The following is a 21434-nucleotide window of genomic DNA, read 5'->3' on the forward strand; positions in this document are numbered from 1 at the left end:
TAAAACACAGGAATTGACCAAAGCAAAGATATATATGAGACTATGAGAGATGTTATGACCCCATTTGGACTGAGAGAGTTGAATCAATTAGTTTTTGCTTTTCTGGTGAACTGGTCTCCGATTCACACTGTAACCATATCTTATGGAAACTGGTTAAAATAATATCATCAGTCTGATGAATTTTCATTTTCCCCGACAGTTTGTTCTTTGATTTTGCTTTTCTTCAAACACGCTATTATGAATATGATCCTATTTTGAATCGATGGAATATTGGGTTACATTTCAAAGTCACAATAATTCGTGACCTATATATATCTGGCTAAAAATCATCCTAGCTCCAACGGATTGAAATCGAAGAAGTTGGAGTATTCAACCCCATTAATTTCACAGACGATATTATCTTAGAAGCAAATCATATAAAAATGTTAAAATAAAACGAGATGTTCAATAATCTGTTTAAAATAAATTTCGAAAAATAACACTTTCTTAACTCGAATATGTTTGCTTAAAACAGAAGATATTATGCAAAAAGCTAGTGTCAAACGAGTACCATATATATCAACCCTCATCAATGAGGGACTCGTCGCCTCTACCTCTATGCCCCAGCACAACAAAAAACCCCCCATATTGAACACATAGGCTCAAGAAACCTCATCATATTGTCATAAGCTAGGGACTTTTCTACTAATTAAGATAGTCACCTTCCTCTATATTAACCCAAAATCCAAACCACGTTGTGACAAGAAAATAGCAGCCCCAACGAATAAGCAAACAGAAACATCCAGAAATCCCACACATCTCATTGAACCCATCTAGAAGACTATCTACAAGTCCCACAACTTCCACCCATTTACTAATTTTTCATACAACACTACCTTCCCTCTGGTTATAAGAAGTTCAAATTTAAAAATCCACTTCCCTACAACATAGATTAGTTCACTTCATCTAGAAGCCATCGCCATCCGCCACACCTCCCTACAACATAGATTAGTTCGATTCCCTTCATATATAAATGAACATCTCTAGCTGTATGAAAACTCATATACATCCCTAGCTAGCAACAATCAAAGCTTTTACCGGCCTTTTGCTTCATTCATTTCCAAAATGGTTGCCGGATTAGACTCCTACGTTGCCCTTGAAGAAAACCCAGATCAGCAATTACAGAACCAACAAGATGATGATCCATATGAAGCAGTGGAGACGCTCTCTCTTTGTGATCTTCCTACGCACGGTGACTCTGCTCATTGGGATGACTTCTCCAGAGAGTATCAGAGCTCTTCATTTGATCGAGATGAAGACAACTTCTTTGAGTTCTTCAGTGAAGAGTTCACGGCCTCAGCATACGCATCTGAGAATAAAGACGTAATCTTCTGTGGGAAGAAGCTCATTCCCTACGTCAAAGAAGCACCACATGTTCCAGAAGAGAAGAAAACGACCAAGAAAAATTCAGAAACGAGCAAGAAAAGTTCCACCAAGAAATGGCGATTGTTTCGATGGAGAAGGTTTAGGAGATCAAAACCCAAGGTTGGCGCTAAGCACTCGAAGCCCAGTGAAGTAAAAGATGGTAGAAGTAACACTAATTCATTTCCCACGTCAAAGAGCAGCTACAAAAGGTGTGATCCTTCACTATGGAAAGTGTCGGTTATGTCTAGCAGCCGATCAAAATCAAAGTGGCATTTGTTCATGTTCGGAATAACGAAGTTTCCTACAGAGATGGAGCTGAGGGACATCAAGAAGAGGCAAAGCAGGAGGTTTAGGGCTAAATGTGAAGCAAGTAATGAAGTAATGGGAAGGGGAAATAAGGAAATTAGCAGTAATAATAGTAGTAGTACTAGTAACAATCGAGCCAAGGGATTGTGGGGTTTGTTGAGAGTTCTCGGGTGTAGCAGTAGTAGTAAGCATCGAAACAGCGTTGCCTTTTAGTTAGAACAAAAACATTTTTCGTATTAGTATAGGGCTGTAATACGAGGGTTAGGACCTCAATCACTACTTAATTATCTTTTCTTTAATTTCTCTTATATATTATTTGAAGGATTTTTGGTGATAATGGGTTACTTAATCACTATCGATCATATATGTTGTGAGCTTTCAGACTAATAAGAATCTAAACGCATGCCCAGTCATGGTTAACAACAAAAAACATACATGTCACCAACAAATCCAGACGATTACTTTTCTTCTACAAAATATTTCATAATTGATTAGCTTCCAGCAGTACTTTCATCTAGAAGACATCATATATTAATATATATATATATATATATACACACACTAATAATTTCCCCTTATTTCCCGTCAAAAGGAGAAAAAGAATCGAAGTAGTGGCCGGCTAGTTTACGTAGCTAGCTATCTTCATCACCGAACAGGAAAATTAAATTAAAGAAGCTCAGCTACTTAATGAGTCTAACCGTCTAAGCTACTACTTGTCACGCACTTCAGATTTTTTCATGCATGTATATAGTAACATGATATATATTATATAACTTATGATCCATTAGGATAGAAGATCATCAAGCAGACCTGTACTAGCTTAATCTTGAATTTGTGATCCATCACGTAGATATATATAGTTTATATCCAGAGCGGAACACCGTTTTGAAATAAGAACGAGACTCTTTATTTAACTCACTTTTAGGTTACATTTTCACATCTCCACTGTTCAGTGTCTAGAACATAAAGTATAGATCATTCGTATAAAGTTTCATCAAATTTGGAAATCATTTAAGCTTCCGTAATCACGGTTTACACGAACGTTTTATTTAACTCACTTTTATGTCACATTTTCACATCTTCATTGTTCAGTGTCTATAACATAAAGTGTAAATCATTGATCATTCTTATAAAGTTTCATCCAATTTGGAATCATTTGAGTTTCCGTAATCGCGATTTAATTACATGAACGGTTCATTCTTGACAGATTTTGTTTTGTTAATTTACTAAATCTAATTCGGTACTCAAATGACATCCAAATTAAATGAAACTTTGATCTACACTATATATATATACGCATGGTCTGCAGCTAGAAATATAATTGGTAAATTTCAGTAACATGTAGAAAATTGAGGGCAGTAATTGCTTGCACTCCCTCTGCAATGATCCAATATGCTAGAATCGTTCTTAGATGAATTTCAACTTCAAACCGTGCTGCTTACCCAAGAGAACAGGCATATATCTATAGAATCAAAACCTGCAGGCCACACATATAAGTTTGTCCAGTCGTACATGTAGCCGTCTAGCCATTGTTAGACTGATCGAGCTTATGAAAGCAACTGGCATGGGTTGAAAACTTAATTTTTTTTCGACTGGACTACCAGCAAACAAGATCTTCAAGAGTTAAGAGCACGGAATCAAGAAGTATCAACTATCAAGTCTTTAGTTAGAACTGGAAACCAGTAAACAAGCTAGTAATTAACCCAACAAAATAACTGGTAAAAAGGTTGAACTATAATTATAGAGACTTTGCTCAACGGGTAATATTCTTCAAGCACCTTTGATTCATAAGCCTGAATTGACTAGTCCGTCTCTTTCCTGATTTGATAGCAGGCAATCTTTTCCAGCTTCCATGCATAGAGAACTAGAAAAGGGGCCAAACCAAACAAAAGAGATATCGCGACCCTATTTGGACTTTTTTTTTGATACACTTTATTTGGACTTTAAGAGTTGAATGTAATAGTGGAATTTTTGCTCTCTTGAGGAACACGTCTCTTGAGTATTCATTCACATTGCAGGCATATCTTCTGGAACTCTTTCACAATTAGTCTTCACAATTAGTGTGTTCTCTTTTTTCTTCGTAGACACGTTTCTATGATCGATCCTAGTAATGTGATGTGTTATATATTCTGAATGGATGGAGTATGCAACTATTGTTGAAGGATACATATTCTAGGTCCGTGACCTAAATCTTGCTGAAAATCTGCCAATGATGAACTGAAATTTAGAGAATTTAGAGAATTCAACCCAATTAGCGCAATAAGAGAAAATGTTCACAACATTGATGTTTTAACACAAAGGCTAAGTGAAATATATATGTTTTCGAAAGAAATGAGTTTTTAACACTGGGATCCAATAAAAAGTAAACTTTTTTACACCCATAAATATATACCCGGAGTATGTTTCAGTGTTTTATATATATTTTTTCAAATTGGTATTCGCCATATGTCACAAGATACTTATATGAGTAATATGTCATTTATAGATTTTATAAAAGAAAAACTAAATAATGTATATAGATCTTTCAAACCAAAATGCATTTGTTCTCCATGATATTGAGCTATAAGCTCTAGATACCTTTGTTTTGTTTTTTAATAGATAGAGATACCTTTGTTTAAGAAATATTTCGGTGCGTAGAAAAGTTACTTAAAATCTTCCTCACCATTTAAAAGGAAAATATCTCAGATGAGTGTCACACATCGATCTACGTAGGACCTCTCACCTATGCACCACAAACCCCCCATATTTTAGCTCCATGTTAACACATGTGATGCTGAAAAACAAAATCACATCAAATGTGCTAAATGGCCTCCTTTCCTCTACGTTTGACCCAAAATCAAATCATGACAAGAATAGCAGCCCTAACAAGGAACCAAACACAAACATCCAAGAAAACCACCCGATCGGCTCGAAACTCATTGAACCCATCTAGAAGACCATCTCCAAGTCCCATCCCACAACTTCCACCTATTTCTTAATTTTCCAAACAAAACTACAAAGCCAGAACCCACCTCTCAACTTTCCCGATGTCTCTGCCTGCTATTCTAGAAGCTCGACTTCTATAATAAATCACTTCCTGTCACCTCTCATTGTAAATTTTTCCTTCTTTATTAGTGCCTTTCTGCCCTTTCATCTAGAAGCCATCGCTATCCTCCCACCTCCATATCCAAAGATATATAATCCAACTACTTGGCACCTCTCTCCTCACCAAACCCAAACAACAACTCCATCTAGCTTTCTGTCTTTGCTTTCCTTCCATTCCCGAAATGGTTGCCCAGTTAGACTCGTACCTTGCCTCAGAAGAAAACCCAGATCATCACCAGTTACAGAATCAACAAGATGATCCATATGAAGCAGAAGAAACACTCTCTCTTTGTGATCTTCCTACGTACAGTGACTCAGCTAATTGGAACGACTTCTCCAAAGATTACCAGAGCTCCTCCTTTGATCGAGATGAAGACAACTTCTTTGAGTTCTTCAGCGAAGAGTTTACAGCTTCAACGTACTCAACTGGAAACAAAGACATCATTTTCTGTGGGAAGCTCATTCCCTACAACAAAGAAGCTCCATATGTTGCTGCAGCAGAGAAGAAAACTCAGAAGAATCAAGAACCCGGCAACAAAAATCTCAACAGTTCCACAAAGAAATGGAGTCTTTTCCGGTGGAGAAGGTTAAGGGGATCGAAACACAAGGTAGTCACTAGACCTAGTCAATGTAAAGAAGCTAGAAGTGCTAGTGCCACTAATACGATTTCGTTTCCTGCATCAAAGAGTCACAGAAGGTGTGATGTTCCACTAGGGAAGGTGTCGATTCTTTCGAGTAATCGATCAAAATCGAAGTGGTATTTGTTCATGTTTGGAATGGCGAGGTTTCCCACAGAGATGGAGCTGAGAGACATTAAGAGTAGGCAAAGCAGGAGGAGCCCGTCGACCATGTTTGGGGCTAATAGTGAAGCAAGTGATGAATTAATGGGGAAGGGAAACAAAGAAATTAGCGACAGTAGTAATAGAGCTAAGGGGTTGTGGGGGTTATTGAGAGCTATTGGTTGTCGTAGTCAGCATCCAAACGCAGTCGTGAAAAGCAGCTTCCTTTAGCTAGAATGATATATTATGTAATGTAATGTAAATGACATTTTTCTATATTATTATGTAATGTTCTTCCGGAGAGAATGAATATCATGTGATCACAACATTATCTTCATGTCATGCATCAATGGTGACAATTGATCGAGTATATGATCAAATCAATTAGCTAGAGTTGTGCGTAAATTGATTGGAATAATGTAGGAGATAAGAATGATACCCTCACATCATTATAGCTAGCCTAATCTCGTAGTCTTCATGACTATCCTACTACTTGCAATTAATAGTCAAAACGAGATAGATTTGTTCTCTTTTATTTATAAAGCTAGGAAGACATGTTATTAGATCAAACTCTTGAAAGTCATCGATGCATCTGACTAGAAATGAGAAACCAATCGTCCAAATATTGCTGTGAACTCTACAACTTGATCCATTATGTGAAGTTGGAATGCTTGTCCGATCAAAACTTTCACACTCATGAGTCAATATATACAGTTAAGAATATATATGTCGAATGCAAAACTTTCACATGAGATACATTAGAGTAACAAAATATACGCGTTGTGGTAGCAATTTACATGTTATGCACAAAACACCCAAATAAGTAATGTGATAACTGATTTGCTAGGCCACATGCAGCATGATCCATGGATCTTGCACCAAACAATTACATTTATAAAACAAAAGGTTAATCCCATTAATCAAACGTTTTGAAAGATTTATAGACAACACGTTTTGTGTGCTTATTAGAATACTGCACAGGGTAATACTACTTGCTAGTTAGTGGCATCCATGTCGGCAAATTAATAGTAGGTTCCTTCACTAACTCTACCAATGGCAAATGGCCGGCCGGCCTTCTAGTCCATTGCACTTTCCTTTCTATAAATCATGCATGACTATAAATAAGTGAGGTAGGCCTCAAAAATGAGTTGAGATATATATAATAGACTCGAGTCAACCATGAAACTTTGCATAAAAATTTGAAGTCAACAAACCATGAAATTGCATATATCATGCATGTACTATTTGATCATGGAATACACAAACTGATGTGATTCCTTGAACTATTGTGATAACTGATCAGTGCATCAAAACAATAGTTAATACGAATAGGATCAAATATTGGCTCAACGAGGTTCATATAAATGGGACATAGATTGGTCCTTATGACTTAGCACTCGACATTTTCAAAAATTTTTCTAGCCACTTTGTTTTCTAATTTGTTTCTCTTCCATGTACCATGCATGGCTATAGATACCCTTTTCTTTTCTATGAATGTTCACCATTATTTACAGCCTGAGATCGATTGTTATTGTGAAGCACGTACTTGCATGTATTTTTGTTTTCATAATTTTTCCCTTGCTTGGGAGAAACTAAAAGAGTAGAAGAGACTCAATGCTCGATGATATGAGTTTATAAAACATGTCAAGCTCTCTATTATCCTGAGCAAATCGATCACGAACAAATATGAAAACAGCTTATGCATGTCTATCTGGTCAGTTAGTGTAAGACTGCAAAGTGCTAGACCGATCGATATCTAGTTATTACAAAGTAGCTATATATGATTATTCACTTTGGCCAATGCATGACAACATCACTACATCAGGGAACGTATTCCATCTGTTCTGTCTATAATAGCGAAAGTGACAAATAGAGGCATAAATCTTATGAGCCAAATATACCTAACAGTTTCACATGTATATATCCTCCAGTTAATTTAGAAATAAATAAATTGCATGATTTTCATTGAGTGAATATATAAAGGGAATTCTAAGAAATTGCATGCAAAGATGTATGCAATTGAAAATATTTCGTTTGTAGTTTCATATCATCAAATCCATGTTACATTTGATATATTGGAGGAAACTAAACAATTTTAAATAAACAAGCCACTATTTCCAAAGGTTTACACCTCCACCACAGCCAGACATATGTCCACAGCGAGACATATGTTTGCCTTTTCTATATACACATCACAACACCTTCAATTACTTATATGTGACAAGAGAAAATGTGTGTATATCCATCTACCTTGAATCCCTGTGCCCCGGTCAAACGTGTGCAGCTGTAGATTAGGTGCTCTCCTCTGTGTGCATGGGTGGTTCTTCATAGCCACCATGACATGGTAGAGGTCTTGGGAGCCAACCTGCTGCCCGTGGAAGATGTTACCATGCTAAATCAAGGAGCCCGAATGAGGCCACAGAATTGTCTGTGCCGTTTTAGAAAACATGATTGACTATATTGTCAATTTGGGCAAGACCTGTCTTTGAGTCCTCCAAGGTCTTTCATCTCATACCCACGATTATAAGATGTTACAACATGAACATTTCCGATCTGTTTTCATTGGGTTGTCACGTGGTTAACTGTTGCCCTTTGCTGCTCTTCCTAATTTTATTTCAATTGCTCTAGTATCGTACCGTACTGTGAGTTACCGAGAAATGAGGTATAAGATGATAAAAGAAAAAAAAATACTACGACTTTCAAAACGATATTCAGGCTATGATGCAAACGAAAAGACAGTTGAAGGCATAGAGACGAGCAAAAACATTAATTGCTGCGATAATCTACCTACTAAAAACATAAAGCACAAGATCAGTGCCAGAAACTTCTACATATTATGAATCCAATGATGTTTTTCCGAATTCAAGACTGTTCTTATTGAAACCCTACACAGGTGGCAACACTGGCATTGGATTGGCCTTTATTGCAGCCTCAAAGGGTTACAAGCTTAAGAGAAGCATCCCATCAGTAATGAGTCTTGAAATTAAAGAAAAATTGTGCTTCGAGCTTTTGGAGCTGCGGTCTTCACTACAGATCCTTAAAAGGACTTAAGGGAGTTCTTGCAAAGACAAATGAACTTCTAAATAACACACCTAATATATGGCTAGACTGCTTAGTGATCTCCTGAATCCTTTTCTGGTTTTCTTATGATTTTTGTAGGTCCATTAAGAAATATTACTTATATATGTATATTTTCATAAGTTATTGGGTACAGTATTTGACAGATTGAAGTAATTCATAGCTAGGTTCAAAATGTGGTTAGAAAGTTTGATATAGGCTGTAATATGTACGTAAATGATAATTGAAGGACAGTGAATCATATGTGATGGTTAATTTGATGAGTATAAAAAATGGAGGTAACACATTGAACACACGTAATTTGTAACATTAGGATTGAAGAGTAACATGTGATATCGAATGAGATTGAATTATAGGCAAAAACTTATGACCTAGAGTGATAATCACATGTATTTTACATTATGATTGTATGCTATATATTTCACTATTTTTACAGAGTTAAATGTTTATAAACGCACATAGAGTTCAAAATTTTCATGCGTGATTCCAAATACAAGTTTAGCTAACCCTTAGATTAATGAAGTATTGGAGGAAATTAAAAAATTGCAAAACACAAATTAATCAACTAGAACTTGATTGTTTGGGGTAAAATAAAATCCATAGGCCGTGTTTTCGGTTATGTCGTCCTTGCCAATAACAATGATAATGTAGCAAAGCTTTTTGTTTTTCATGGCTGGGCCAAAATTAGCTAGGGAGCCACATAGTAAGCAGAAATAAAAAACAGATGGTGAAAGTTAGTCCTTAGTCTTAGTGGCTTATTTGTTGTTTCTCATGGCTGGGCCAAGGTTAGCTAGGTACAAAAACAATGGTGAAAGTTAGTCCTTAGTGTTGGTTATAAATCGTAGTATTAATATTTTATGACACAACCGATTTGATCAGGACACCTATATATTTGTTATTAACCAAAGTACACATTCTCTCACTCATCAACGTCACTAACTTTCTTCAGATGAACCTTATTATGTTAACTAAAGTACCTTAATATAAGTCGTTTTTAATCAAAGCTAGTTTAAAAGCAAGAAAACCGAATTTTGGTTTTTAAATAGACTTATGTAATGTATATATAATTATCTGCCTTGAGAGTAAATTAAACAACCTAGCTAGCATAGAGCTGATGCATGTCAATCGATGTAGTGGATACAATTTACAATTAAGGAATACGTGCGCTTAAAAGGGAAAAAAAAGAAAAAGAAATATGAAGTACAACCTAAACGAGCTTTATATTTTCGTATAGTTTCCTTTGTCTCATCAAAAACAAAACAAAAATCAACCTATATATGTCCGAGGGCTGAGGCACTTGATTTATATGATATAGTTATCGACTAGTCCTGCGTCTTATTTGTTCAAAAGAGAGTTTGCACATGGAATACTTGTCACTTGTGCATGTTTGTTTCATGGGACTAAATATGACTGTGTTAAATAAGAGGTCAAGTTTAATTAGTACTGTGTTTAGTGTTACTGGTTACTAAAATAAATGAGCTTATGTAATACATTATTTTCATTTGGCCTCCTTAGATGATGTTATTATGAGTACTCAAATATGTCATCCTTAGATAACACCATTATTCTAAACCATAAACCATGCAAACTACTCTCTAATCTCATGCGACACCAAACATGAGTTAATAATATTAGTACAACTTAAGACACCCCACATAAGTACAAGACGGTCTTTAAAAATTAGGAGGTCTAATGTTGTCACAAGTACCAAACGTTAAAGCTATAGCCAAAAACTAGTTGACAGTATTCTTTAGGCTAGCGATATGTATACATCGATCCGTAGTTGGATAAGCAAAGCATTGTTGACAAATATGGTTGTTAATTAGTTAAGCTCCGATAAAGAAGAAGAAATATTTCTCGTATGATTGGAACAACACCTGAGCTGAGCGAGGATTACTCAACGTGCCCTCAGTGGCGGAGGGAGAAAATTTTTCGTGTGGGGGCAAAAAAAAAATTACCAAACACTTGTTGATTAATTGTGGTCAAAATAAATACTTTTTTACTTTAATATGTGGCTATAGTTATGCCAGAACATCATAGGTTCTCTGACTATAGGTTAAGAAAGTAAAATCATCAGGCTGCAAAGGCTGGGATATTTTCTTCAGGTACAAAACAATGGAGTTTCACCATTTTTTTAGCTGGTGAGAGAGAATTGTATGTTCTTGTGGGGGCACAAATGCATTATGTGGGCACTTGTTGATATTCTACTGAGGGCACGGGCCCCCACTCGTCCTCAGCTGGTTCCGTCATTGCTCAGTAGTGATAATATCTTTCTGATAATGAAGGAGCAATATATATTTTTAGAGTTAATCTAAGATATAAGATAATGCTAAGTTGCTTACACCTCAATTATTTATATAAAACTAAATAAACTAATCCTACATACAACTAACATATCAATAACTATATCATTTGGCAAATTGAGGCAACATATTCAAGCTAGAGGTGCAATCTTGCACAAGTCAAATTGTGATAATATTCTTTTCAAGAAGACTTTGCTCCCGTATATACTTTTGGAGCACATATATGATACAAAGATTTTACATGTTGACAATAAATTAAAATGAGAATGGATAGTTATATATTCATGTATATCGATCCATATCTATATAGATGACAAATTTATGAATAATCAACAGTAAGTAACTATATTTTCCACATCAATCCATCCTACTAACTTGTTAACTAAGGTGTTCCTCATAAGTTCATAACCCATGCCACAATGGGACATGTCTATAGGATGCAGGGGATTATACTATCCAGATCCACAGGCTAGCTAGTTCCTCTCTACATGGAGATGAAGATATATAACGGAATATACTTCACGTGCAAGTAAGGCAATGGGCATGTGATCCTCCATCAATGTTGCCACCCAATACATGATGCTCATCTCTTTAAACTGTGTCCTCACGCTCATCGAGTGTGGCCTCACAGACACTTATGCTTGGCCTCCTGACTGTAGAGTTGTTGAAATTGCAGCTATGTAGTTTAGCTTCTGGGATGGGATATTATATTCTGGGTCCTCTGATCGAGTCCTTCCAAGCACTTGTTGCTCTCAGCCTCAAACGGATAAAAATGTACATATGCAGAACACGACGACAGGTAACTAGGGTTCACCCACACAGCGGCCACCACCACCTCATATGCAGCCTCTGCAGAAAGTAGACCTTCTTGTATATATATAATTGGTGTATATAAACTAATCCTAGATGTGAGTTGAGAAAGTGTTAAGACTGTGATTTGTTATCTTGGGTGAGTAGTATATTAATCTGCAAACTTCAACTAGTTTTGAAAATGTTAGTCTGGACTTTGGACTAATCAAAGAGCTGAGTTTTTACACCATACGCATGAAACTTGGAACGAAAGTGATGTATGATTCTTTGACAACGGAGAAAGGGTGATTATATAGCCACTGGTATTTTAACAAAGATGCATACTTGTGAGTTCTACATGTTTCACTCTTTAAGTTAATGCCACTGGAACGTTAGTTGTGGTTGGTTCAATTTATCATACATCTTTTAGCAATAGCAATGATCATTAGACATGGATGATGGATGCAACCACCTCCACTTAAGTTTTACCGTTTGTTCCATAAGACTGGCTCCAATATAACCCAAATACAAGTTCAATTTCAATTTTACCTACACTTGAAACACAATCGGTCTATGTTTCTAACTCAATGTTCTTTAAATACGGTAGAAATCGGCAAGTTAGTTCCCTGAATTAGTAGATTCTTTGTATACATAAGTACATAACTAACAAGCGAAACAAACTAGTACATTAAATTCTACATTTCACTCTAAACGATCTAAAAGTTCTTTAGTACCGATGCTGTTTATTGTATTTACTAAACATAGCTGAGTCTAAATGGTCTGTCTACTCTATTACAATTAGACTATGTCATACCATATGGTTGCTTGATAACAAAGAAAGCCAATCTTCTCTTTATCCACCAAGACTAAAAACTTTCTGAGGCGTGCCGCGTTTGGAGGAAGCACAATGCCTGAGGTGGTCTAGGTCGCAGCAGATCATTATCGATCCTAAAAATAACTACCACAACCACCGTTATAGGGTACTACTCTGAAAAAGTAAAACAGCAAAGACAAGCACAGCAAGGTGGTTGTATTGTCGCATGTTCTATTGTGTGTGTTATGTTTTGTTTCCAAAATAGAAAATCACAATCTGTAGTCCTAGGCCGCTCTTCCTCCTTAACCCCCCAAATCCTCAACAGTGTCCGTAAACATGTGATCAATGAAACCTGTTTAAAGTTTGTTCCAACTCTGGAACCTTTCTTTGCCAAGATCAGAAGATCTGGTCTCACCCTCCCTCTCTCTTTCTTTCTTCATCTTATTCCTCTGCTTCATTTATTCACATAAACCCTGTGTTCATTTTCTCATTTAGATTATAATAGGTTCGTTTTTTTTTTCACGGGGAGATAAGAGGAAGAGTTCCCAAAACTCGAGCACATTTGGGAATTGAAAGCAGAGGTATTACAATGTTTGATTTTTTGACTATTTATAGTGGGGTTTGCTCAGAGATGGAATGTTTGATGTGGGTTTTGTGAAAGTTTTGCGTTTTTGGTATCTGGGTTTTGAACCTTTAACTGTTTGCAATAATGTTTGATTGGGAAGTTCCATTCTTTCTTTGTTGGGTAGGCAGTTTTGATATCCTTCAGTTTTGTATTGATTGTGTTAATGCAGAATAACATCTTAAGATAGAGATTTTCTTTTCAAAGATTGTGACTTTTGAAGGATTGAGTTTGATTGTTCTCTTGCATTTGTGGTTGAATTTGAACTTACTTTTTGTGTTAATATTTAATCCTATGTGGGTCTGAAATTTGCCAAATTTATGTGTTGCTTTCAGTATGCATTGTTAGAAAATGGGGAGGAAAGGGAGTTGGTTTTCTGCAGTGAAGAAAGCCCTCAACCCTGAGTCCAAGGAAAAGAAAGATCAGGTTAGCATTGCTCAGATTGATCTTACATGATCTGATTTTGAATGAAAATATGAGTTTCTAATCCAATAGTTTGGTACCTTTACACCAGAAATCTAAGTCAAAGAAAAGATGGTTTGCGAAGAACAAGGAGTATGGGGAAAATGCAGATCATTTGCAAAATGCAGATCATGTGGTGAACGATCATGTGATTTCATACAAGGAAGAATCTGAATTTGTGATTCCCACTTCCATTGCGCCACCTCCTCCTCCACCAGCTCTTCCTACACTTCCTACAATAAAAGAGAAGTTAAATGAGGGTGAGGATTCACAGAGAACCTCTCTTGCTCTAAAGGAAGATGTCGAATTATTGGAGGCAGAGGATGCTCAGAGCGAGCGTGTTTACTCTGTCGCCCTTGCCACAGCAATGGCTGCAGAGGCCGCCGTTGCTGCTGCTCAGGCTGCTGCAGAGGTTGTTCGTCTCACTGGACTGACTCATTTCCCGGGGAAATCTTTGGAGGAGGTAGCAGCCATCAAGATTCAGACGGCATTCCGAGGGCACTTGGTATGGTTACTTTGTCTATGTTACTTTGAAGTTCTCTAGTTACTTCATTACTTAACTTATTTGCAATAAGATGTTTAATCTGGGGTTAAAAGGCAAAAGGGTTCATGTGCATTGTGTTCTTGTTCTTGAGAAATATATCTTATGAGTAATTAGTTCATTGTTTGGAAAATAGGGCCTATCATGCAATGGTCCTAACTGGTTGTTGGAAATCAGTTGAATTGCTGGCGTTGGTTCAAATAAGAGGGTTAGATAGTTTTGCATTAAATTGGACAGGGCATGTTGGGTATTGGTACTTCTTTTAGAGAGATTGGACATTGCCTGCATTTATTTTTGAACTACAATGATAGTTTATGAAGGTCCACTTCTGTATTAGAACTGAATGATGACAGCATGTAGAAAAGGTTTTCTGTTCGATCTAGGAAAGTTGTAAGTGACGAATTCATATTCGTTCATGAGGATTAAGGAATTAAGCTGTAGGTTTTAACTGGGGTTTTGCTGCAATTTGTGTTTCTTTCAGGCAAGGAGGGCATTACGGGCTTTGAGAGGATTAGTGAGGTTGAAATCATTGGTAGAGGGTCAATCAGTTAAACGCCAAGCGACTACCACCTTAAAATGCATGCAGACTGTTGCTCGTGTACAATCTGAGATTCGTGCAAGGAGGATTAGAATGTCTGAGGAGAATCAGGCGCTTCAGCGACAGATTCAACAGAAGCAAGAGAAAGAGTTGAAAGAGATGGAGAAACAAAGAGTTGCTTCTGTAAGTTCCCACAAGATATTATGGTTATTTAATTAACAACAGGGAAGCATCTTGGTCAGGCTTTCAATTTTTGCTAATATTATGACCTCTTTGCAATAGATTGGAGACAACTGGAACCTTAGCCCCCAATCTAAGGAGGAGGTCGAGGCAAAGCTACAGAACAGACAAGAAGCTGCTAAGAGAAGAGAAAGGGCCTTGGCCTATTCATTCTCTCATCAGGTAGCTTACTTTTTCCTTATTGTTGACATATCTTTAGAGTGAATCCAACTTAAACTGATCCTGAAATGCATATACAGAGAATGTGGAAGAATTCTTCAAAATCTCAACATCCTACATTCATGGACCCCAGCAATCCCCACTGGGGTTGGAGTTGGTTAGAGAGATGGATGGCTGCAAGACCATGGGAGAGCCAAAGCACATCAGACTTCAACGACCGGGCCTCATTGAGGAGTGCAGCAAGCCGTGCATCAATGTCAGTTGCGGAAATCACCAAAGCTTATGCTCTTCGTGATGTCCACCGCGATAACAAGCCTCCTTCCCCAACTGGCCAAAGATCAAGCCGGCCTCCTAGTCGACAATCCCCTTCAGCTATTACCAATACACGATCTTCATCATGGAGAACCCCAAAGAAGAACAGCTGGGGCGGGGATGAGGACACCAAAAGTACTTGCAGTGTGCAGTCCGAAAGATTTAACAGGAGGCATAGCATTGCAGGCTCCTCAATAAGAGATGATGATAGCCTTGCAAGCACACCTTCAGTTCCTTCTTCAAAAAAATACGCAACACCTACAAGATCAACAAAGCCAAGGTCACGGCTGGCAAGCCCGAGCTCATCAGGGTTAGAAAATAATAAGACACCAACACCAGATAAGGGATCATCACCATCAGTGAGTTCTGTAAAGAAGAGGCTGTCATACCCTGCTTCCCCTGCTGGACAAAGGAGGCAGTCGGGTCCTCCTAAGGTTGGCAGTAGCTCCCCTAAGGCTGCAGCTCGCACAGATAAGAAAGTTAGCAATGGTTGGGGAAGCAGGTAGTGATCAGTTCAGCTAGTACTGTGCATATATAAATAACAATAAGCATGTGCTATATAGTAGATGCTGAGGTGAAGAAGATTGAATAAAAGATGGGTGGATGGGCTTTGCTAGTGGTGTTGGAGGAAGACAGGAAGTAAAAGTAATTTACTGACTTGATCAGTTGTCTTCATCATCAATGTCAACATCTTTTTTCTTCTCTGTCACCTTCTCTTGTTATAGGGCTTGTTACATATAATGTAGAATGGATTTGTGGGTGCTGTTGGTTCAAGGTAGCGGAAATGCGAGTTCTTTAGTTGTGTGCAGATTTATGTGGTTCTTTGGAATCCTCATTTGGTTCTGTGGCTTTGTGGATTGCTGTTCCTGTGGTTACAGTGGTTCTGTTTGTTAAGGTAATCTGGGTTCTTCCGATGCATAAAGAACTCAATGGTGTTTCTTGAACCGTTTGTATTTGGCCCCATATTAATGAAAAAAACTATGAAGATTATTCAGTCTGTAGGTGGTGTTGATCTTTTGTTTTTGTTTTTGGTACTTCTCTTACATTTCCCGACACCCCAAGACTTTCTCATTTGCTCATTCAATCTGAGCTCTACTTTCTTTGGCAGATTGGTCAATGCTCACGTCTAATTATCAAATAGGGAGGGGATCAATAATCTCTCTATTTCCGTTATTCTAGTCCGAACTCACTTTGTCACACTTTTTACTGTATGAACTCTTACATCACATATGTTGACTATCATTTATGTGCAACATTGTAACATTTGATAGAAACGAAAAATCCAACAAAACAAACAATTATAAATAAAAAATTACAATCATATATATTGAACTCGAACATAAATCATGAAGTAAAACATTGATAATTTGCGGAGGAGGTCGCTCCACGGAATGAATTTAGAACTTCATCACTAATGCCATCTTTAAAAAAATGATAACATGTCAAAAATTACCGAAGTTTATAAGAAAAATAAAATACGAAGAAATAAAAAAAAACGATGGCAATTATATGTTACGTGTCTGAATATGAGAGGTCCTCCATACGAACTAACCTAGACCTTAAAAACATGTTCGGGAGAACACAAGTCTCTCTCAACTCTGCCAACGCCCAAAGCTTCCAGAAACCTCTGTCTATGATAACCCGAGTTCTAAGCTCATATACCAAACAATCAACACAATGGTAAGCAAAATCTCATCCCATTGTTTCCTATGTTTGATAACGCTTCATTTCTTCCCAAACCCAGTTTAATTTGATTCTGGTACTAGGGCTCCCAAAATGTTCTATTTAAGTTCTTGTTGAAATTTTCAGTCTTGTTTGTTTGAATCATTTAGGTTCAGAAATTGAAATAGCAAACATAACCCTTTGTTTAGTTTGAAGGTAAAGTGGGATTTCTGCTAGATATGTTTCGTCCTGTTGTGTTTGTTATTAGATGCCCTGAATTTGCAATATAGAGTTGTTTTGGTTTGAGAGTTTCTTTTGGTTGAATGCACTGTTGCAGAATGTATCTGGGAGGTGCATCTTTATTGGGTTTTAGAGCAAAAGTTGAACCATAAGTTTAAATGATTGAAGCACCTCATAAGGTTCTCTTATTGATTATAACAGTTTGGATTATCATATTAAATGTCCATGTTTTCGGATGCATTCTTTTGAATGGTCTGATGACAAGCTATGCTTATATTCTACGATAGGGTATACCCTGGTATATGTTTGGAGTTGGCCTTTGATGCATTTGAGTCTACTTTTCCGTTGTGATTACTCTTTGAAACTCTTGTTTGGTTACTGCCTTCTTTAGGCTTGTGGTGGTGTCCTCCTGTACTGTAAAACTTCAAGTTTATAATAATTTTCGTAAACTTTTGAGAACGCCTCCTTGTAATGACATGGGGAAATGGTCATCAGGCAAATTGGAATGTGCCTGTGTTGAGAGGTGTTCGTTTGGTATATAAAAGGAAGTCAACTGATTTTGGTTGATCTTTGAATTCATATTGCAATTGAGTAGAGTTAATTAACTTTTTAGATGCACTTCAGGCTACACCATTTCTTGCTGGTCTTGCAGTAGCAGCCACTGCTCTTGCTGGTAGATATGGTATCCAGGCTTGGCAAGCATTCAAGGCACGACCACCTAAACCTCCTCAAATGCGCAAATTTTTTGAAGGGGGTTTTCAGCCGACTATGACTAGAAGGGAAGCAGCTCAGATTCTTGGTCTCAGGTAAGCAGGATATTATAGATTAGTTCAGATAGAAGAACATTAAAACAAAAGGGATACCTAGGATAGACGTTGCTATTTATCTCAAGGAGACAGAGAAATATTCTCAAAGGCTTTATAATCTCTGTAGATTGGTGCTTCTAAAATGTTTTCTTTTTCTTTAGTCAAATGTCAACCATGTGAATCTGTTAGCGTCAAATGTGCTTGTACTTTGTAGATATCCATTCTAATCGTTACGAATTCTTTATAATATTCAGTCTCTGAACCACGAGAAATTGAACTACTTTTTGGTGTTTTTCGAAGATATATGCGTTCTCTTTGTTCTTTGGTGACTGTGTTCTTCTGTTTACAGATTCTACATCTCGAATACATTTTCCTGCTATCTACCAAACTGAATCAAAGTTTTCAGATATTTCCTCAAGTCAATCATGCTATTTCTTTATTGTTCTAGGAGATGTATGGTTTTCTTAGTTTCAGGCTCTGAAATAGTGAATAGAAACGGTTGGGAAGAGAGAGATTGATGGTTAAAATTTGAAAACTTAAAGACTTGTAGTTACATCCCCCATTGCTATATCAAACTCTGGAAAAAGGCACCCAAAAACGCCTCAAATAGAAAATAAAGTCATAATTAGTACTAGAAAAGTCTTACCTGTTCATCTTCTTATTCTGTATCTGAAAAACAGTGTAATGCTTTTGTGTATGGTTTGACAGGGAAAGTGCGCCCCCAGACAAGGTTAAGGAAGCACATCGAAGAGTGATGGTTGCAAATCATCCTGATGCAGGTGGCAGTCATTACCTTGCTTCTAAAATCAACGAGGCTAAAGATGTGATGCTTAGGAAGACAAAGGGCGGTGGATCAGCATTTTGATCTGTTTGATTTTCCCTCAGATTTCAAGTAGGTGTGCTTAACGGGTAGAATAATACCCCTTCATTAACATTCACATAAAACAAGCAATGGTCACCCATAAGTTATGGATCCCCAGTAGTAGCGTTCCGTTGGTCAATGTGCTGCTGTAGGTTCAAATTTTGTTAAAAGCCAGATAGGACATTTTTATATTGAAATGTATGATATTGAGGCCCAAAAGGGTTAAAAGAAGGCGGTTTGTGTTACGACATTTTTGTACTTACATTTCAGTTTGAAAACATCTTGATATCAGAAATAAAAAGATTGTGTTTCTTATTAGTTTTAATATGAATGATATATTGCCCTTTTCACATATTTCATCTCCCAAATTGACTTCACAAAGGAGAAGAAAATCACTCAAAATATATGGATGCCATCCTAATATTTCCGGGGTAATGACACATTTCTCGTCTTATTAGAAACTGTTGCAGATGCCATTTTGTGATTGCTTTACCTGATTGTTTGCATCTTTTCCTTACTAGCTTTCATATACAGGTGATCAATTTTGAATTTTACCGATTACATGGAGCTACCTCGAGTTTCAGATAAACCTAGAAACTTTCAGAATCAGAGAGCAAATGCAGTGAGCAGAATGGATTATCAAGCCAAGGCATTAGATACAAGCAATTTATGTAGTTGTAAATTTGTAATCATTAGTAGACTCCTTTGCAGCACAAATTTCTCAACAATATATACTGAACATCAAGCCAAGGCATTTATACGCTGTTTCGTAGTCTATTGTCTTTCATCACATTACGTCTTAGATTCTGGCAATGAGTATGACTACTTTGAACATCATATAAAGTCTATGAACATACTGAAAGATAATTAAAAATATGAAACCAGAGCAAAATTAACCCTTACATAGATGAGACGAAAAATCTAGAAATGCTACTCAGAAAACAAGTGATCAATATTTCCATTTGAGATTGATATAAGTATCAGCCTTAAGAGTTAGTAAATTACATTGAAATATTTGGTGACAGAAAAAACTACTGCTATTTGCGGATATAATCACTTTTTTAAACAAACTAAACTTTGTAGATTCAAACTTCCGCCATTGCTATATGCCTAAACAATATGATACTGAATCACATGTTTTTTTCTCGATGAGTTACAGAATCACAAATTTGTGTAACCTAACATATTACTTCAAATTGAAAAGGTTTCTTAACTCAAATCATCTTAGCTTTTAATTTCCTCCCTTATCTCAGATTGGATTGTAAATTATTTTGTAGACATCATATATCGTACTAATTTGCAGTCAAATAATAGCTGATCTGTGGATGTTTTATATACCAATGGTTCACCGTTAGAATATGATTTCGGCTGGTAAAGAAAAATTGTGTGCTTGATAAATGCTCTACATCGAGTGCTGATCATGACAAAAAACATTTGGAGCATCATACTGTGTGAAAATGAAAATAGTTTTGATCGAATGTAGATCAATTCCCTATCGATCATGAAAATTGTTTCATATATCATATACACCTTGTTCTTGATTCTCACTTCCACGCTTCCTCGTAAGTTGATATGAAATGATATCTATCTAAGAAGCCAGAGAACAGGGACTCAGAAACAGCTCCACATAATACCCATTCCCACACATCACATTAATCATTTCTTGAGCAAAATCTCATCCCTCTGCTTTTGTTTTATTATACTTCATTTTTTTTTCTCTCAATAGCAAACTCATGATGATTTTGGTATAAATTGTTTCACAAAATTAAAGATTCATGTTATATCTCTAAACATACAATGTTCATAACCATCTAGTACTCTTCAATCTTCATTGTATTCAATATCTGGCTATAAAACTCTTCATTGTCTTCGGTAATAGTATATATCAAAGTCTCCAAATATTTGTGCTTTCTTTTGATGCATGCCTAAGAAGTAAACTCATACATGGGTCATTTGGACATAGGAATCCAGGAGTGAAGTCCTTCCCAAATATCTTCTGCTCTAGGTTGAGAGCAAAATAGAAATCTTCTCTCCAAGGTTCAACTTGGCCAATGAAGCACATCGAAGGTGAAGGTTACTAGCTAGCTGCTAAGAAGAACGAGGGCTGTTCTTACCTCATCTCCATGATTGAGCCAACAAACAGAAAAGAGGATCATCTTGAGTTCTTGACCATTGAAATGTTGCAGACATCATAATAAGTCACTATAGTCGTTATCGTCCTTTTGAGTCCTTCAGGAGGCAACACCAATGATTCCAAGATTAAAGAAACGTTTTAAGTGCATTCGATATTCAAAGAAAAAGCGATTGAGACAGCTCAGACTATAATCTCGCTCCCATTATATGATTTTTTTTCGCTAAATGGTATCATAATCAAAGTTTTATATGTGAAACCCCCATATGTGGACTTTGTGGTTCAACATGGTCCCTATAATA

General features: G+C 36.8%; 3 protein-coding genes across 3 annotated transcripts; all 3 read left to right on the forward strand.

Moving 5' to 3' along the window:
- The first annotated feature begins 4922 nt into the window (after positions 1-4922).
- On the forward strand, positions 4923-5804 carry LOC101301053. The gene is made up of 2 exons (XM_004308753.1): positions 4923-5402; positions 5481-5804. The coding sequence occupies exons 1-2, from the start codon at positions 4977-4979 to the stop codon at positions 5802-5804; spliced, it is 750 nt and encodes a 249-aa protein (XP_004308801.1). The 5' UTR covers positions 4923-4976.
- Positions 5805-12856: 7052 nt separating this feature from the next.
- On the forward strand, positions 12857-16198 carry LOC101305596 (protein IQ-DOMAIN 1-like). The gene is made up of 6 exons (XM_004307364.1): positions 12857-13138; positions 13515-13605; positions 13694-14146; positions 14664-14903; positions 15003-15122; positions 15200-16198. Exons 2-6 carry the CDS (start codon positions 13531-13533, stop codon positions 15935-15937), a joined length of 1626 nt encoding a protein of 541 aa, XP_004307412.1. The 5' UTR covers positions 12857-13138; positions 13515-13530; the 3' UTR covers positions 15938-16198.
- Positions 16199-17024: 826 nt separating this feature from the next.
- LOC101305882 (mitochondrial import inner membrane translocase subunit TIM14-1-like) lies at positions 17025-19348 on the forward strand. The gene is made up of 3 exons (XM_004307365.1): positions 17025-17111; positions 17958-18139; positions 18848-19348. Exons 1-3 carry the CDS (start codon positions 17109-17111, stop codon positions 19002-19004), a joined length of 342 nt encoding a protein of 113 aa, XP_004307413.1. The 5' UTR covers positions 17025-17108; the 3' UTR covers positions 19005-19348.
- Positions 19349-21434: the final 2086 nt, after the last annotated feature.

Source organism: Fragaria vesca, linkage group LG7 (genome assembly GCF_000184155.1).
Source record: "Fragaria vesca subsp. vesca linkage group LG7, FraVesHawaii_1.0, whole genome shotgun sequence".
In the NCBI taxonomy this organism is placed as follows: Eukaryota; Viridiplantae; Streptophyta; class Magnoliopsida; order Rosales; family Rosaceae; genus Fragaria; species Fragaria vesca.

Bases quoted from the DNA above. Each gene is read 5' to 3' on its own strand.
- LOC101305882 (XM_004307365.1), top strand. The intron at 18,140-18,847 runs GTAAGCAGGATA...ATGGTTTGACAG, and splicing joins GCTCAGATTCTTGGTCTCAG to GGAAAGTGCGCCCCCAGACA.
- LOC101301053 (XM_004308753.1), top strand. From the start codon at position 4,977: ATGGTTGCCCAGTTAGACTCGTACCTTGCCTCAGAAGAAAACCCAGAT. The intron at 5,403-5,480 runs GTAGTCACTAGA...CCTGCATCAAAG, and splicing joins TAAGGGGATCGAAACACAAG to AGTCACAGAAGGTGTGATGT.
- LOC101305596 (XM_004307364.1), top strand. From the start codon at position 13,531: ATGGGGAGGAAAGGGAGTTGGTTTTCTGCAGTGAAGAAAGCCCTCAAC. The intron at 14,904-15,002 runs GTAAGTTCCCAC...TCTTTGCAATAG, and splicing joins AGAAACAAAGAGTTGCTTCT to ATTGGAGACAACTGGAACCT. The intron at 15,123-15,199 runs GTAGCTTACTTT...ATGCATATACAG, and splicing joins CCTATTCATTCTCTCATCAG to AGAATGTGGAAGAATTCTTC.